Source organism: Rhinolophus ferrumequinum, chromosome 5 (assembly GCF_004115265.2).
Source record: "Rhinolophus ferrumequinum isolate MPI-CBG mRhiFer1 chromosome 5, mRhiFer1_v1.p, whole genome shotgun sequence".
Classification (NCBI taxonomy): domain Eukaryota; kingdom Metazoa; phylum Chordata; class Mammalia; order Chiroptera; family Rhinolophidae; genus Rhinolophus; species Rhinolophus ferrumequinum.
In genome coordinates, this window is record NC_046288.1 from 52,266,631 (window position 1) to 52,286,229 (window position 19,599).

A 19,599-nucleotide genomic window follows, 5' to 3' on the forward strand; every position below is an offset into this window, starting at 1 on the left:
GGTCACATTTGAGAAGCAGCAAACCTCAGTTTTGGCCTGAATCTAAAGTCCCTGATCTTTCTAGCATCTCATGATCTTCTCATCCTAATTGCATAAATCACTCAATGCCTACTAAATTTTGGACACAGATTCTCCTTCTACATTTAGTCTTTTTTAAAAAAGAGCACTGAACTGGGAGGCCAAGAGCCCAGATGCTACATAGATTCTGTCATTAATTACTCACGAGACCCAAGGTCACTAAATGTCTCTAGGTCTCAATTACCTCACCTAACTACATGGATTTGTCTAGATAATTTATGACTTCTTCTTGATCTGAGTGATGTTAATGAACTTCTAGAACAAAGACCTCATCGTTAATGGAATGACTGATTAATGTTCTCGAAAATTCTATAGGCTATTAATAGAACTTTTGTTCTTATTTTTCTATAGATTTAAAAATAATTAACTTAAAAATGCAAATACACCAATATGTATTTTTTCTTAAGCAACATAAAATATTCAAGCAAAAATACTTCTCGAATAACCTAACATTGTCATGAATTTTCATGTTTTGTATAATATAAATATTATATGTACATATACATATATATACATATAAATATATATATCTATATATATATATAAAATCACAAAGATACATGCAAAAAAATTAAACCAAAACAGTCCCAAATATCTGCAGTCACGAAATTCACAGTTAACATTTCATCTTCCACCTCCCACATCCTCCGCCCCTGCCACCTGCCTCTGACTGTCACTGGGATTACAAAACTCAACTGGAGCCCTAACAGTGCTCTCTTCTCTGAAGTACTTGAAGGATGTTTATCTCCAGTGCAATATAAATAATACAAATGGCTGCACTTCCGGAATCACTCGAGACTACCTCCTGAGACCTTGTCTGAGAAATAGAGAGAGAAAAAAAGAACAAGGTCACCCATCAAGGAACTCCTCTATCCCACATAACCTAGTGTCATCTAACAATTGTATCAGAGGCCTGGAGGGGGACTGTGACATGTATTTTGGCCCCACATTAATAATCATAATTTAGAGCAGACCTGACAGCACAGAGACAAAGGCTGAAGGGAGCATAAAGGAACTTAGGAAAAAGGTAATATGTCACTTCAGAGGCTAACTGTCTTAACGTTGTAAAAATCTCTAAAATAGATGAGAACCAAATAATATTGGTTCTGTCACATAGTAACTGTGAACATGGGCAAATATTTCTACTTCTTTAGCTTTACCTTCCAAACTTGTAAAGTAGGAATAATACTTGTCCTGTCATTTTCAAAATATGAAGACCAAATAAAGTAGTATGAGATCGATATACACAATTATACATACAATCAGACAAAATATTTGACACTTGAAAAATGTAAAGCATCATAACTCAGTTTCAAATTCCTCAGGGAGGGGAGGGCTATCTATTTTTAATAGTTTACCATTTTATAATTCCCACCGAATGTGTCACATCTACATACTAGGATCCAAAGAACTTGGGCCAAAAATTGATCCTTGGAATTCACTCAAGTCCAGTAAAACACTGTGAATCACTTCTAACGTAAATTTCACATAGAGAATTTAAATTTCTTACATTAAATGATTTTTGCCAAGTCAACAGGAAAGAACCAGTTATGAATTCCTTACCAGTTTTAGCAGGTATATTCCTGTAAGTTCTAATCCATGTTATAGTGCTATAACAAGGCTTAAGTGACCCTAGACTAAATAAAAGAGAGGTTTAGCTGAAGCTTTAAGCTACTTGGAGGAAATGACATGAACACAGTAAACAGTGTGCCCATGCCTTGTTCTCATTTATTGCAGTTGATAATTACCAGCTCCAAACTGCACCCTGGTGGGAGGGACCTCAAAAACTTAATCCATAGAACACTCTTTTCACCTTCAAGTTTCTGCTTGGTGTCAGTGGTACAATAATTACTGTAGGATACAATGGTTCTAGGTTACTATCTTCAAGATAGCTTTGGCACTGAGTTAATATGAAGCCCATACACTTGATATCACTTGATATCTACATTATTTTCCGTGGAAGTGATGTTACTGCAGACTTTTTGACATTGTCAGGGTAAAGTCCAATAGTCTCTTGCAGATCTAGAATTTCTAGATAATGAATAGCAAGTAACAACCCATGGATTCATGTCTTTATACGTATATAATCTCCATCACCCCTGTTTTTTTCCCCTTGTTAAATGTTTTACAGAGAAATAGATCCAGTGTAAGAATCTCCTAAACTATCTGTTAGAAAATGGAACACCTCCAGATGCACCCCGGAACTGATCCTGTCCCCTGGCAGCAGAGCAGCACTGACAATGGATCTATGGGGAGGACCCCACATTGCACCAGATCCTGGCTCCATCACCACTGAAGGTCTTCTATAACTTTGAGTCTTGTAATCCTGTCATTCCATGGACAAAGCTTCGTGAAAAGCAAGGATCGCCTCACCCACTGCATTATTACTTACTTTGTTGAGATTCCACAATTACTTAACAGCTGTAATTTACAATCATGTAGGGGTGATGATTAAGAAATCGAGAAGACCATTTGTTAAACCAAGATACATCAATTATGTGTAGATTAATTCAATTAAAATATAGAATGAGAGTACCTCTTAAATATCAAAGCTTGATAGATTTTCCATTTTCCATTTCAGCCTCTATCTCATTAATTAAATGTTTAAAATGTAAGCAAGCTGACAGCTGGACTAAAACTAATCTATTTAGAAAATGGCCTCGAACAATGACACTTTCACAGTGGAACAGAATAAACAAAAGCCAAAAAATATACGTATTTTAGGGGATACTTTTTAATGGGAGAAATTATTTATTTTAGAACAGTATAAATAATAGTCTATTCTTTTAATAATGCACATATTTGGATGTAAACGCTCATGTAATTTTAAAGTGATGACAAATGACACTTCATTTCAAATGATTTTCTTTTCTTACTGGAGAATAATAGTTAGTCACCTAAATATACTGAAACCGTGAACTAAATGGGGATCAGTGCCAACTGAAAGGTTCCAGGTAACAAAGTTGAAGCTGAGGGCACAGATGGAGGTTAGCCTGTGGTCTCTAGAGTCAGTCTGCTCTTTTAATCTCAGTGCTATTCCACGACTAGCTTGTAGGAACCTTGGGGAAAGCATGTAACCTCTCTGGGCCCCAGTTTTCATCAGTAAAATCAAGATTATAATGTAATTCATTGAGTTGCTAAAAGATTAAATGCATTTACACACAATGGAGAGCAGTGTCTGGCAATCGAAGGTGCTCAATAAAGTTAGCTATTATTATTGTTATTATTTACCTTACTTGTAGGAACAAAACAAATAGCATTTGTATAGCACACTACCTCAACTGAAGAAAAATATTTACATTTACTAAATAAACACTATTACCAATCTGGGCCTTGAAAGAAAATGTACCAAATTATATCACTCAAGAAGACAATGATAATGATAATGGTATAGGAAATTAAAATCACAGATTAATGTCACATAGTAAGAGTCCTGTCTGTAAAAGGCAGTGAAAGAGGACACTCTGCTGACACCTCTCTGCAGTTAATTTTATCCATTTATCTCAGAGAGGTGATTTCTCTGAAAACCAATCAGAACTTCTTAATCTCAAATTATCTTAATCTCAAATTCTCTTCAGCCTTTAATGTCTACATAAATTTCTTTTCTACCACCTCATACTGATAATAAAAAGAGTAAAGACTAAGAGTTTTGTTCATGGTTTATGCTTTGCTCCTTCATAAGTTCTTATGTTCTAAAGCATTTCTCGGTAGGTTGAATAATCATTATGAAGAAATTATCTTCCTAGTGTGTGTAATTCTACCAATATTCATCAGGCTAAAGGATAAAAATATTTATTAAGTAAATGAAGAAATAACATTTCTTTTTTTTTTGGTGGCATCTTAATTATTTTATACTAATAACAAAAAAATATTACTTGGCCTACAATTTATTAGCAAATACCAAATAACAAAATGCTATGGTGATATGCATTTACATTTTCTATATCAAAATAACTGATCTGGGCAAACGGCTGCTAAGAGAATCTTTAGATTTGAGATGATGGTAGGAAAAAAGTAAGGGTTGGGAAAATCACTGCCATTGGACAAAGCATCTGGATTATTTGTATCCAATTTGTAAAGCAACTAGTGATCATATTTATGCCTATGGCTGTCAAGACGGTACAAATGCTTTAAAAACGTTCATGTCAATGCCAAAAGTTGTGCCCATGCTTAAAACAGGCCTAAGACTGTATAAAAATGGCCCCTTGCTGTAACACATGGGCACCACTGTATGGTGGGAAGCTTTTTCACATGCTATAGAGAAAGAGGCAGAGAGCGCTACTCCAGATTGCCCGGGGACTGATTCTATTCCCTTTCAGAGAACCCCCATCTCCCTCTCCCACCCAGGATAAGGATCTGATCTAGGTGGTTCCACATTTGACTCCTGAATCAGGTGGGTGCCAGGTATCTCTAAGTTTGTGAATGCTATTCCTGAACAGTGAAACAAGCTCCTAGTGGGAAAGAACTGTGGAATGAGATTCTCAGGCCTGGCAATGCCACACTGTGTTGATGGTGGCACTGGCCTAGTGCTCCTGCTAGAAGCCAGGGGTCCAAGGCAAACCAGCTCCAGATACGCTCTATCTGCTCCTATATGTTCACATCATGGCAGTCAATAAGATTTTTACCTTAGTTCACTATATTAGCAACCCAATCTTCCTGTCAAGCCATAAATTATATCTTTCTGTTTACAAATGGTATCTTCCTGAAGTCTCTGACTACTTTTTGATTGGAAAATATCTGAGGATGTTGAAAATGTCAAGTCTTGGCAAGATTAAGATGCTTTTTCTAAGTAATTCTATCATGTTGCCTAGTTTAAAAGTCTAAAACATCAAAGTACATTTTCCCTATCAGAACGGGTAAATGTTTGCATCTCAGATCCTGGCTCAGAATTTTAGCAAATGATGCGTTTCTTGTCCATCGTTGAAACCTGATTTTCCACCTTTATTTTCCTTAATCTATTTTAATATTGAATCATTTTTTTTTTCCTGGTTGTCATTTTAATCTCTGGTCTTGATTGCTAAATTAATTTGGTTTCCATTTAGATTTTCCTCTGAAATCCGAAATACATTTCACTTAATAAATTCTTCTTAATTATGTAATTTTACTGTGAGAAACCTTTCCTGGAACTGAGTTATATACCCCTGGTATGTATATTTCTCTACATCTATACCATATTTCCATCCACCCAACCACTCGCCCGCATATATGACAATTCCTTTAAACTTCAGAGAACTGGCACCACATAGAAACTGTAATTTACTGTAATTTACTTTAGATTTTTTTGAATCACAGGTATATCACTGAAAGATAAAAGATTTAACTGCTCACAATAAGGTTTAAAACACATTTTTCCAGAGGTTCATTATCATTTTCAGCCAAAACTGAATTGTTTAAAGCAGAGTTCACACCTGCCATTGTATTCTGGATACTGAGATTTTACTCTAAGGTTGTAAGGTTGACTCTTACATGTCACTTCCTTCGTTAAGCCTTTTTTGCTCTCACAAACCAACTTCCACTCTTTATTTCACTCCGCTCTTTTTTTAATAGTATTTTCCAAATATATTTAAATAATTATTGGTGGGATTATTTATTTAATGTCTATCCTACTACCAAATTATAAACCCTACTAGGGCAAAAACCATGTCTGTCTTGTTTATTTCATATCCCCAGCGCCTCGCATGGTGACTGGTACATAGTAAGTCCTCAACAAAGGTTTGTTTCATCGGTGAGTGGATGAGGTTGAGGTCACTTTTACAGGAGGCAAACGAAAAAGACAAAGAAGAAGAGGAGGAGGAGTAGAAGCAATGTTTCATTACTACATTTGCCTTGTGTGTGGTGTATTTGGGCAACTATGAAATTGCTTTTTCCTTAGGGTTACAGAGTCACAGGAGACAAGCAATTCTAATGTGAAAAGTGCTCTGCAAATGTTTAACTCCAATGTGGAAAGGGCACCTGCACTGGTGATGGCAGTAACTTAAAGCGAGATAAAACTCTGTGGGTCAATACTGATAGGGTACTATTGGCCACTGTCTTGCTATTAATTCCCAGAAGGAAAATACTTCCATCAACCCCTGCCTACTAGGTATAAGGAATGACAGTTACTTGGTTTTCCAGCGTGTATCAAAAAGCCCCTGCTTCAAACTTATAATAATCTGATTAGGAAGTTATAGGAATGTTAACTCAAGGAAAAGCTAACCAGAAAAAGAGAAGTAAATGCTAAGTACAAGGGCAAACAATTGGCATTGGAGGCATTCAGAGAAGGACTGTCAACTGAAGTCTTCACGGCAACACAGACTGGAGTGGGTCTAGGGCACTTAGATGGGCAGAGTAGAGTGAGACAAGTATATGAGATGGAAAGAAGTGTGTGGACAAAGATGTGGACAAAGGGAAAGTGAAACGTTGTCCGGGGCAATGAGCAGCACAACTGGCAAAAGGAAAGGGCTCACCCAGAGAGAAGCGGACAGAGGTCATACAGGTGGTCTGACCCATTCAGTGGGATTATAACTACGAGGCTGAAGAGGAGGAGGAGGAGGAGGAGGAGGAGGAGGAGGGGGTTTTGCTACGAGCTTCTGTGAAGCCCCACTCTGACACGTGGCGCAATAATAGCCCCATGAAATAGTCAATGATGATAATATCTGAATACTGCACAGCACTTTTTTTCCCCCAAAACAATTTCATCTATCATTCACACACACAAAAATGTTTTTCTCATTTTACAGAGGTGTCACTACGTGCCAATAAATTTAGATGACTTAGTTGCTGAATGGCAGTGCTGTGACTCAAGTCTACATCTTTTGTCCTGGCATCTTGCAGCAGTAAGCAGGAGTTATCAGAGTGAGGAAACAAGAAAGGGGGATGGGTGAGAAGACAGATGTGTTAGTGCAGACTGGAAAGGATGAGAACTGAGGGAATTAAAGTAGGCTACACCACGGGATGGTACTTACAGTCATAATTTTCTAAATACTGCTTTTAATTGCAGACAAGTATGAGCTGCAAATCAGAACGACTGGACATTTAAACATGAAGCTGATCACACACAACTCTTACTGGTTTTAAGATGGCAGAATACATCTATTTTTTCTCATTCTCTCATTTTGCCAGAGAGCTATTACTCTTGCCTTAATAGAAGCCTTAAAAATCAAACCATACACTGAAACTATTAGGCTATAATTCCTTTTAAGGTCAGCTGTTTCTAAGAATCAAATGATTAACTCAGAGACTCTTCACTACCAGCTTTCCACGAACTGTGTTTTGGAGGTGTTTGCAAACCAGTTTGGCTGCACTGCATTTTAAAATTCTCGTTAACATTTATTCTATTCAAATACAGCAATCCCCACTTCAGCAGTGACTCCCTCTCCCATATAATGTACACAGTGTTAGCATAGCGGCTTTAAAGTGCTACAGCAACTTTACACAAAAGCCTTTTGAAATTATGCTCAAACTGAAGACTGGATCTTTCTTCTTCCTATCAATTTATCTTTTTCCCTCAGGAGAACTTTTTTCTTTATGAAAAGGTCCCCAAAATGAAATGCTTCTATCCCTTTCCTGCGAGATTGTGATCTACCCCAAAGGCCAGAGAACACAGTGAATAAAAGAACTACAGAACCTCAAAGATAGCAGTGCACTGATGTCTATTCTTCAGTTTGCAGATTGTTAAATCAGAACCACAGACAAAGAAGAATGGGAGGAACAGCCATTGGTCTCAAGCAAAACTGCATTACCTTGCAAGATGATGAATGGAAAAACTCTAAGTCTGTTTTTTAGAGTAAAATCCCAATTTTCTTCTTTTTAAAAAATTGTTTGGACTTTTTAATTGTTACAAAACTTGTTGATACATGCTACTTAGTAATCAGTGTAGGTCAAGAAAATTACTTGTTTGGGCACTCCCTTCACTAAGCTTAATAAAAAATTAAAAAAAAATTTAATGCCATAAAACTATAAAAACCATAGTGTTCACATTTTATATACTTTTGATAAATAGTAGGATCTTGGGGGGATATGCAAGGTGACCTTCTGAGTTCTTGCATTACTTGGAAGTACCACAGGGAAACTGCCAGGTACCAGGTGAGAAACCCTTACCCAATCAAAGGGAATTAGCTCTTACTAGTTTTCTTTTTTTTTACAACAGGCTTCAAGACTGAGATTTTGCCTGGGGTAAAAAAGTGCTTGCTGCTTAAAGTAAAAAAGTATCAAAAATACTGGTCTTGACTTTCTCTTTTCTTCTTTCTAAACAAATGTTAACCATTCTTTAATGTCCAGATTGTACTTTACCTTGAACAAGGCTTTCTCTGAACATTCTAGAAAATCACCCCTTGTTGAATGTACATAGTGGTTAACTCTCTTAGTTTCTACTTAATCACATTGTGTCTTATTTGTTTTTAATCACTCAAATGTCCTAGTCAACTGGTTTATAAGCACTTGGCATGCTGAGAACGGTTTTTTTTTTTTGGTGGTGTTTTTTTACTTTGCCTGCGTCTTATCACAGAGTATTAAAGGCAGAGTCTCTCTCTCTCTCTCTCTCTCTCTCTCTCTCTCTCTATTTTTTTTCAGGAAGTAGGCAACTAGAAAAGGGGAACAACTGTCCCTTGTCCTCCGGCATCCACGGTTGTGACATAAACTGCACTATGCTTACTGATAACCATGCTCCATGGGCACAGAGGAGAGCCCACCACAGTCGATATAGTAATATGGCAATATGGTAATATGATATTGTGTGGCTGCAGCTAACTCCATCCAGCAGGTGTCGCTCTATGGGCTACAGGGGAGGAGGATGAGAGTCATGCACTCTGTCATACAGCAGATAGGACTGGGCAGAGGCAAGGATCGGGAAGAGATGTGTGGCAGTGCTGCAATTACATGTGGTTTGCCCACTGGAGCAGGATTCCTGATAGATCCAGAAAGTACAGGGGTCAGGGTCCAGCCCTGGGCAGAAGGAGGTGGGAAATGCTAACTAAACTAGAAATCAGGGCACAGACAAAAGCGGGAGGCTTCCTTTTCACAGGGAACCTGGAATACAAGACTGAAACAAAGGCAACGACCTATTCATAAGGACAGAGGACACTGAACAGGTGCTTGAAAATCAAGATGGCCACATCCCGCCTCAGGCATCTGGACACCAGCCTATGATAGGAGGGACTATCACAACTCACCTAGGCATGGGAATGGTTCCCAAATCCAGGCGTTCAGACTGGTTCTGATATTAGACTGTCTTTTCCTGCCTCTCCTGGGCTATATCTCACCTCACATATATTTTTTGCATGCTTTTTCTGTCTCCAATTCTCTTAATCTCAGAAAGCGACACTCAGACATTTTATCACCCATTCTGCCACACCTATAACACTTCTCATCATTTTCAAATAAGGAGATTACTTTGATGAAAAAAGATAAGGTGTCCCTTGTTTCTTCCTCCTCTCTTTCCTATAGTCAGTGAATAATATCTTCTTGTCTCCTGGTCTCTTTCAGGCACACAGGTGTAGCATTTCAGAAAGGAGATGCAGAATGCCAAACCAGATGTGGGTCTGATCCCAGTTCACCACTACCTAACTGAGTGACCTTGGGCAAGGCAATTAACCAGAGACTCACTTTGCATATTAAAAGTGGGTTCAAGACTGGTGATATTTACATTGAAGTTTAATACAATTTTTTTTTAAATAAATCAGTATGTACTTTCCTAGCATAAGATCTCACTCATCATAGGGTCTCAATCGATGGAATTTGAATTGGAATTTTAAGCTATAGCTTCTTTATGCTTACTTCTCTTGGTAGTTTTAAATGCACAATCACACTATAATTATATAAATCCACATCCTTCTTAAGGAGCATGATTTTGGATTACTGCCAATTATAATTTCTTTTAAAGCCTGTATCTACAGAGCACTAGCTGTCAACCCTGGAGAACAGTTAAAAAAAAAAAACAGCACCTGGGCCCCACCTCTGACTGACTAGTTGAATCTTTAACTCTGGAGATACAAAATTCGTATCAAACAATAAATGAAAAAGTAAAGGGAAAAAGAATGGTTAAAAAATGCTTAATTAAATCAAACCAAATACAAAAAGCTTAAGAATTATTATACATACTATACAAGACTACAAGAGGGATTTAAAATCACTTACCTTTGTTATTGTATACATCTAAGTAATTTGGTGCTGAAAAAATTGTAATTAGAGAAGGGAATCCTGTTGTTTGGCTTTTCCTGTACATGCGATACCTAAAAAATAATGAATACACGTTAAAAACAAGGCGAGTAGGAGAAAAACATGATGTCAAATTGTCAATTTAGAAACAGAAAATTAAAGTTCAGTTTTATCATTCAAAGAGAATTCAATTACTTAACATTAAACAGTATTTTCTCCTAAAGTCTGTTATACACAGACATCAGTTCATTTCAGAGGTAACAATGAAAACACACAAACATACGTACAATTTCCAAATAGGTTATTTTTAAGTTTAGCTGACATAGGGGAGGGTGGATTTCAGTGAAAAATCAATTAATTTCCATGTGTTCAACAGAGATGACAGAGGCTACTTTTTGCACAGGTAGATACCTGTACCTACCATGTTTTTCAGAAGTTTACCAATATTTTTGACATAAAAAGACTAAATAAGCAGAGCAATATATAAATCTTTCCCACTAACAACCAGGCTGATTAGTTTATTTATTTACAATATTCTGTTACAGTTATGTATAGCCATTTTGCCTAGACTAAGTCAGTGATTTACTTTTCAGAGAAAGTTTGGTTCAGTCTATGGGTTTTAGGACTTGAAATTTTTTCTGCTTTAGAATTTTATTTGTTACCAATGTTTTGTGGTGGCTGTAGGACAAAGATCATTGTCTCAGCAGGGTGATATTTAATCAGTCAGTAATGAAACAGAACAGCTGCAAGATCTTGTAATAACCAACAATCCAGTTACTTTTCATCTACTAAATGGAACAAAAATGGAACTCTAGTCCTTAAAAAAATAAAAAAAATACAGGCACCTCTGGTTCTTTTCAACCTAGGTGAAAAAGTATCTCATGACTTCTATGTTATAGATTTCAGAACTATCAGTTTAAAAACAATCCTACAAAGCATACTCATAAAACAAAATTCTACCATTCCTTGGGTAATCTGTGTCAGTTACTTCTGGCATGATTAGTTCACCTGGGTTCTAAAGGTATCTCGAGTAGTACCTTCAGATAAATACCCACCTTAAAAGTTATAATTTTATAAATATTTTGATACTACTTATCTCAGAAGAAACTATCCCTTAAAATAGTTTGAAATGTTCTGGAAGTATTTATTCTGCTTATGGGACTGAGCTTTGGGGAAAAAAAAAATCAGATTGTGAAAGCTAGTAACTCTCTTAATCCTAGTACCCTGACTTCATAAATCATTGCTGGCTATGCCTGTCTGCCGACAAATAAAAACAAACTGGATGACATAATTTCAATTTCCCCTAATGAATCAATCAACTGCTCAGTTTGAATAATCTTGTTGATATTAATTGATGCACTTAACAGATTTTCAAATAGGCAGGTGATTTCAGGTCTGAAGTGTGATTAAGATAAATCTGCCTAAAATGTTCATTAGGGACAGTCAGTCAAAAATGCATGATGACACCATTGCCCCTGACAAGTAATTATTTGAGGACCTGATTGGTTCAGTATATCCATAGGTTCCTTCAAACATCAGCGACAACTGCACTGAGCACATAATATGGGATAGTTCAAACCTGTCGATCGATTGCTTGAAAAAAGCTAATTTTTGAAAGGAACTTAGGATGTGCCTTGATTCAGGATCATCACAGAAATAGGCTTATTTCAGAATGCAGGCATCTGTATTTCCAATTTCAGCACGCGGGTTATTAAAAAAAAACAACAAAAAAAAAACTGTTCCTTCTTTTTAGAAAATTCAGAATATGAAGAAACGATTTTAAGATTTGAAGGGAAACATGCTTTTCAGTGGAGCCTACTGGGAAGGGTACTGGACTTCCAATCTTGACATTAATTATACCTATTTCTCCCTAAAGCAGATATAATGTACCATCAAAGTGAATATATGATATTTCTTAGTTTTCTAAAGCCTTAAAATTGCTCTGCATTTTTAAAATTTACCAGATATTACCAAACCATGTTATGCATTTATTAGTTAGAATATAGGATTTCCCCTATCATTTAAATGTCTCTGTTTTTGTCCTTTAAAACTCTACAGGGATCAGGAATGATATTCTTGAAACAACAGTGCCACATACAATATCTGTTCAATATTCATGTGTAATTTTCTTTCACATTGCTAACCAAGACTGGAAAGTAGCTGGTAATTTACACTCTTCTGGGGCAGTGGTAAGAGCAGGAATTGAAAGAAGAGGAACTACCCTTACAGTGTTTACGAAAGCCAGCTGAAAACTGTACTTGTTCAAGCTAAAAATGGAAGAGCTTTAAAAAGGACTTTACAACACATGTGCAGCTACTCATTCCCCAGGACCCTCCACAGTCTGAACAGAGTGAGGAATTTGTGACAAAGAGGGGGCAATACATGGTTCTCATAAACCCACAGAGCTGCTCACCCTGCATCTTGGGCTTCATGGGCTCGGAGTATCGATAACAAGTTATTGTGCTGTAAAAATTCACAAACAGCCGGGTAACTGCCAAAGACAAAAAGAAAAGCATCTGTTATGAAATCATCAAAGGTAGCACATTTACCTGTAACATCCAGACCTATGTGACTGAATCCAGCATAATCAAACATACATCATTCATGAAACAAGCCTCTTGGCTCTCGAAGGACCGGTTTTCCCCTGTGGCAGAAAAAGCACCCACAGCTGTACTGTTTACATAATCAGAAAGGGCTGGAGGTGTATGAATTGGAAAAACAACACAGGCCATTATATAACAACACTAGAAAAGTGTCCGTTTATAGAGAAAAATCAGTATTATCAAGGCTACATTTAAACACAAAGTGAACAGAAGCATAAAGATAACATGAGAATGGAATTTAAATTATAAGCCCCAATTTTCTCAAATACAGCATGATTTGTATTTGGATGTGTGTGACAGCCTTGCGGGTGCCACAGAGAGGGCTGGCTTAGGCTAGGGAGTGGGAGAGAGTAAGTCTTCTGGGAAATCAAGTTATCAACTTACTTATAGGTACATTAACTGATTGTATCACCCAAAATCTAAACAGAATTATGGAATTCACAAGGTTTTAAAATGTGTACTTTAAATATGATCAGCAGAACCTTATCTTAAAACTTATTCTTTATCTTGATTTAATAAAAATTCAATCAAGATGATACCGTGTTTCCCCGAAAATAAAACCTACCAGGACAATCAGCTCTAATGTGTCTTTTGGAGCAAAAACTAATACAAGACCCAGTCTTATATTATATTACGTTATATTATATAAGACTCGGTCTTATATTATAGCAAAATAAGAACGGGTCTTATATTAATTTTTGCTCCAAAAGACACATTGGAGCTGACTGTCCATCTGGCTAGGTCTTATTTTTGGGAAAACATGTACTGTCTGTCAAGAAAGTTTCAAAACCAAAGATGAGAACTTCATTAAAACTGAAATTCAAATTACACACTAAGCTTGAAAAACCCTTTGCAATCACTTTGTCTCTGCTCTAAAAAATTTTAATGAGATAAAGTATGTCATAAAAATGAATAAATTGTAGATACTTCTAATCAAAGGGTAGAAACCCACACTTGTTTTCACATAAATAAACTGCAGATATCCACAAACATGTGTATACATGCTATAGGAAACAATTCAGCAATTATAAAATTAGCACTTTTGGGTAATACTTAATAGCATATGGCATTCAAATAACTTATTATAAAAGAGAAGTTGAAAATAGATTTTTTTCTACAGATTTTGTAAGAAATAGTTGATCAACAGGAAAAAAATACCATTAAGATGGCATAGCCTTATAGAAATACTGATTGTAAAAAGGATTCAGTTCTTTGACAAAACTGGGATTTGAAATAAAAAAAGTCTTTGAGCATGTGCACACATTTGCATATATGTGCACACGTGTGTGTGCATTCTAGAATATTCTAAATGTACTGTCCCTACTTTAAGCCATTTACTTATATTTCTTGTGCCCTCACAATGCTTCTTTAAAAAGACAGTTTATTGCCTTGCTTTTACACTGTAAGACACAGATTGTGTGTTTAGGTTTGTTACCTTTTTGCCGTCGGGGAAATAGCTTGGCTGCTCTTATTTTATTTTTTTTCCTTTTGGAAGAACTTAGGTTAATATTATGAAAACATAATTTTAATACATTTTCTTCATGCTAAGTTTGATACCTTTATGTGTTTAAGCTAAGTTTTCCTCCACAGAAATGTATCTCTGATTTTTAATGGAAATCTAAAGAAAATAAAATTAACCTAACAGCATTCTGTTAGGTTAACAGCATTAAGTGACAAACACTTGCATTATTTCTTGAAGGAAACAGCTGGAAGAAAATATTTAGAAATTTAAAAGCATACACAAGCAAATCTTCAAACTTACTAAGAATTACAAACATTTTTCTAAATAAATTTAGAAAATACTTGAGTATCAACTAGATTCCCATTAGTGGTAAACTACCTGCCTAGGATACAGTAAAGGTTTTGGTAACATTAAGGGAAAAAATCCTTATAATATTTTTATGTTTTTTAATAGAAATGATAAACCAAAAAGTGTTCAAGCTGAAAAGCATTTAAAAAGGCATATGGAGAATGGTAGAAAAAGCAGAGTTCACAACACCTTAACCACCATAGAGAGAGCTGAAAATCATTTATTCACCAATAATTTATCTACGGGTCACTGGTGAACTTGTTCCATTTGTTAGAAGACTGTATTATGCACAGGGATGGGTGGTATAAGTTTACGGTGCGGTTTCTGTCTTGAGGGTATTTACAATCTAGGTAGGAAGGTAAAGCATGTTTTTTTAATTTAAGAAACTACTTCAGAATAAAACACATTTAAGATAAAATGGTACAAGTTTTCTTGAGACAAAATAAAGCAAGAAAGAAAGCACATGGGTCTGAGGAAAATTTTTTGAAACATATCTATCTCATGTCAGATCTTTTCTTTTCCTCTTCCTCTTTGCATTAATAAGGTGAAACTTTTGTGTTCTGTGCCCACCAAGGAGAGAGAACGCCTCTTCCTCCAGGCTAATCAGTCCAAGTTGGGGCCATGGCCTAAGCAGAGCGCCGGCTGGGTCTCAGCCCTGCTCACACCCCTTCATGGACACCTTTGTCAGGCACAAGCTATCTATAGAGGGTGACCCTGGAATGGTTTTGTTTAACCCAGTGGCCTGAACATGTCTTAAACCAGACTTGCTGCAAGGATTGGTGAAGGCCAGTGATGCTTTCAGCTTTGTGATATTCATTTATCGTGTTTCCCCGAAAACAAGACCTAGACAGACCATCAGCTCTAATGCGTCTTTTGGAGCAAAAATTAATATAAGACCGGGTCTTATTATGTTATATAAGACCCGGTCTTATTTTACTTATTTACTTATTTTACTTAATTTTTGCTTCAAAAGATGCATTAGAGCTGATGGTCTGGCTAGGTCTTATTTGGGGGGAAGCACGCTACCAGCACGCATTGCTGTGTTTGGGGAAGGAGTATCACCTTCTCTGAAAATGCTGTTTTCTCTTGGAACATAAGCACTAGAAAATGCATCTTCTCTGCGCAGACAGGTAGCTGAAAATTTCCATGGAGTAGTGAGGACCCCTAGGTCTGGGTCCTTATTCCAATTTCCTGTGTAAACTTTGGAAAATTATTTAACTTCTTTGCTTATCTCACACAAATAAATTGCCTCATTTGTAAAACTTCAGACAGTATTATTTATTTCATAGACTTGAGATAAAGATTAAATGAGATAGCACTATATGTAAATTTCCTAGTCCAGTGTCTGACTCACAGTAGTGGACATTTCACAAATCTTCGTTGTCTCCCTACCACCATGGTGTGGAAGAAAGAGGGCATCAAGAACGGTGAGCCAGTGACCCCAGCTTCTAATAGTAGCTGTTACATTTATTAGTTGTGACTTGTGTTAGATACTAAAGGCAATAATGTATGGGGTTACTAGATAGGAAGGGGTTAGAATGCCACCAAAAGAGGGAGACAGACAGGAAGCAGACTGAGCATGAACAAAGGTGAAGAAGACAGAAAAGACAAAAATGTCAGAAATGGTAGAAAAACTGGCTTGGCACTAGAAAAAATACCTATCATTGGACTCATTCTGTTAATTCTTTTATCTTTGTTTCTTGCGATATTAAACTATATTTTAGACCTTCATTTCACTCTCCCAGATTGCTGGCTCATAAACCATTATACAGCACCAGGCATTATTAAAATGCGTTTTTATTCTTTTATGCCCCTATATACTTTCCCTCAGTATTTTTTCCTTCTGGAAAGGCCTACTCTTCTGCCAAGACTTAACTAAATTATCACTTGTGAAACCTTCCCTTCAAACCTACCTGACTCTAAAGTATACAAAATTGCTGGATGCATCATGTTCCCATAACATACAGATCCAATATATCACCTGCTATGTTGTAGTGTAAGTTGTGTTTATATATCTGCTCTTTGGCACTAGTACATGCCTTAAGAGGAGAATATTGTTTTGTCTTCACATCCTAAATGCTTAGCAGCCATTTGCCAGTTTACTGGAGCTCACACGCAACTGCCAGAGTGGCCTCCGCAAGGGCAGTTAAGCAGGTGAGGGATGCAAAGGGTTCCTTTCCCTCATCACCTTGGGCAAAGCAGAGGCAGACAGGAAGGGACCAGGAGGAAGCTCCGCCCTCCCCTGTGGCAGCCCCACAGAACAGAGGACTCTGCCCAGCTGTTCCGCTCCTCCTCTCTTTTGGGGGCCTGGCAATGGGTACTTCGCCCTGGGGTGTCCTGGCTTGGCCCAGATACTGTCAGGACTATCTTTTCCTAGGACTTGCTGTGTTTTGTTCTTTGCCCCAGGGTTCTCCACCTAATTTCATTTTACCCACTAGGGATCAAGTCAGGAAGGGCTCCAACTCTTCCTGCCAGAACTTCACCAGTGCTAAGTCTTCACTTGCACCGGGATGCCAGCTGCCTCAAAAGCAGTAACCAATTTTTACTTAAAGCAAACTTTTTACTTAAGTGTAACATCACTACAAAAAACTGCACAGATCAGAAGATTACAAATTGATAACCTTTCACAAAGTGAACACCCTTGTAACTAGCACTCAGATCAAGACACATAACGTTACCTGAACCCCAGCGACTCTTCATAGCTCCTCACTAAGGGGAGCCGCCATCCTGGCTTTTGACATTATACACTAGCTTCTCTAACGCTGAATTCTTATTTCAATGGACTCACCCAGCATATGCTCTCTGTAGCTGGTTTCTTCCACTCATCATTCATTACACTTGTGCCATTCATCCATGCTGTTATGTAAAGTTTGGGTTAAATCATTTTCATTTGCTGTGTTTAGTTGTAAAATATACTGTAATTTATTCTTCATTCTACTAGATGGACATTTGGGTTGTTTCCCTTTCTTGGTTATTATGAATACAGCTACTATGAACAATTTTGTATATGCCTTTTGGTACACATATGTACACATTTCTAGTGGATGGAGAAATAGGGGAATAGCTTAGTTATATGAATGTTTAGCTTTAGTTTATACTGAAGCTGCTAAATATAATCTGGGATTAGAAGTAAAGTGAGACCATTCAGGTGGTCATCTTTCTAGAATTCCCAGTGTTATCTCCCCTTGTGTTTCCTTGAACACCATTTCCCTGACTGCAAGAGGTTTCCCCAATGACTCTGGTTGGGTATATTCTACGTCCTTTAAAATTCAGGTCCAAGAACACTTCTACCATGAGGAATTCCGTAAACTCCAACCCATCCTTGTTTGGGTGAGGTCCTCCAGCTGTGTGTGTGTGTGTGTGTGTGTGAGAGAGAGAGAGACAACTTCCACATTTATCACAACACTACATACCTTGCATTTTATTTGTCAATTTCTGCTTATTGGTCTCTGCCACTAGACTGTTACTCCCTTGAAGGTAGGGACTCTGAGTTATCTACAAAACCTCACAGAAGGCATATATATGTAGCATGTGCTTAGCTAATGTTTGTTATAACTGAATGAGTGAATGAATTCTCAAAAGGATACCCATGAATGGTACAGTATGAATTGGGGGGGTGAGAACGATGTTGTTCAATCAGGTGCAATTTCAATAGACTAAAAATGAAGATCTTGAACTTAGAGTGGGAGGGAAGAAAGGCAGGATGGCTAGATGCTGGTGATATTACAAGGGAAGACGTGATGACTGATTGGTGGTCATTTCAATGGGAGGAGAAAAACGAAAGGTATTTGGTAGTCTACGTGACTGGAAGAATGAACTCTTAATAGAAAAACCAGGAAGACTCTCTAGCAGGGATTAAACAAGTGGGAAAGTGTTAAGTTTTTTTTAGGCAAGGTGGGTTTAGGAGAAGGTGACCATGGGACATCTTAGATAAATTCCAGCAGACAACTAGAAATAGAGAATTCAATCTCAGGAAAGATAAAGAAATGAAAAGGCTAGACATAGATCTGATAATCAAACCACAGAGGTTAACAGTCTCCAGTCAAGATAAGGGAGTAACTGAAGTTCCTGGGAAAATGTGAAGAAAACGATGTCAAAAGCAGAAGTTGGAGGAGAATCAGGATATGTGAAAAAGGAGGAACCAGAGGATTTCAAGGTAGAAGGGGCTGGTGAGAGTGTCAGCTGCAGAAGAGAGCTGGCAGCCTGTGAACAGAAGGAAGGCTGCTGATCTGTGATGAAGAGACCAGTAGTTATTTGAATGAGCTTCAATTTGCAACTTCAAAAACACTTTTAAAATGACTGTTAAGATGTTCTTCAAATCTCAGAGCTTAGAGGAACTTCAGATGTCTGAGTTAACTCCTTTTGAAGCAAGCTAAGCCTAGACACAAAACTTGCATGATTCATCCAAAGCAGACATACAAACTGACAACCCCAGCACCTAATCCAGCCAACAGTTTTGTTTGGACTACATGAAAATGAAAATTTTACTTCCAGTTCGTCAAAATCCTCATTAATCTTTATAATCTAACACTTGACCTGCTTCAAGTATCTCAATTACCTGCCTCAAAATTATAGGCATTTGCGTATGCAATCCTGGCCTAAGGTTATAAAGATATAATGGTAGCACTTGGCAAAAATAAGGTTCTCACGGATTCTTTCCTGCCATATTGCCTATTTTCTATAACTCATGAACAACATTAATAAATTCTTACTGATGCATTTTTCTGTATAACTTCATTTTATTTAAACCATGGCCAGACAATATGTCAGATCACAAACAGGGTGCCATAGCAAATATGCAAATACAATATAAACACGTAAAATGTAACTGCGAATTGTGGATCAAAATAAGTGACAATAACTCCAACAGGTAATTGTCACCAAGTTTCTCGAGCAATTTTCTTGTTCCCTTGTGCCCCTCTCGGTCACCTTTATAAACCACAACCACAAAAGGATGCCCTGCCACCCTCAAGA

General features: G+C 37.2%; 1 protein-coding gene across 2 annotated transcripts in view; it reads right to left on the minus strand.

Annotated features, from left to right (window-relative positions):
* PPP3CA (protein phosphatase 3 catalytic subunit alpha) overlaps positions 1-19,599 on the minus strand; it is a 294,361-nt gene that overhangs the window by 41,032 nt on the left and 233,730 nt on the right. For both annotated transcript variants that reach the window (XM_033105697.1, XM_033105698.1), the window contains exons 7-8: positions 12,626-12,703; positions 10,192-10,286 (exon numbers count right to left, since the gene is read on the minus strand). In XM_033105697.1, the coding sequence (XP_032961588.1) occupies positions 10,192-10,286; positions 12,626-12,703 (173 nt within the window). The remainder of the gene's footprint in view (positions 1-10,191; positions 10,287-12,625; positions 12,704-19,599) is intronic.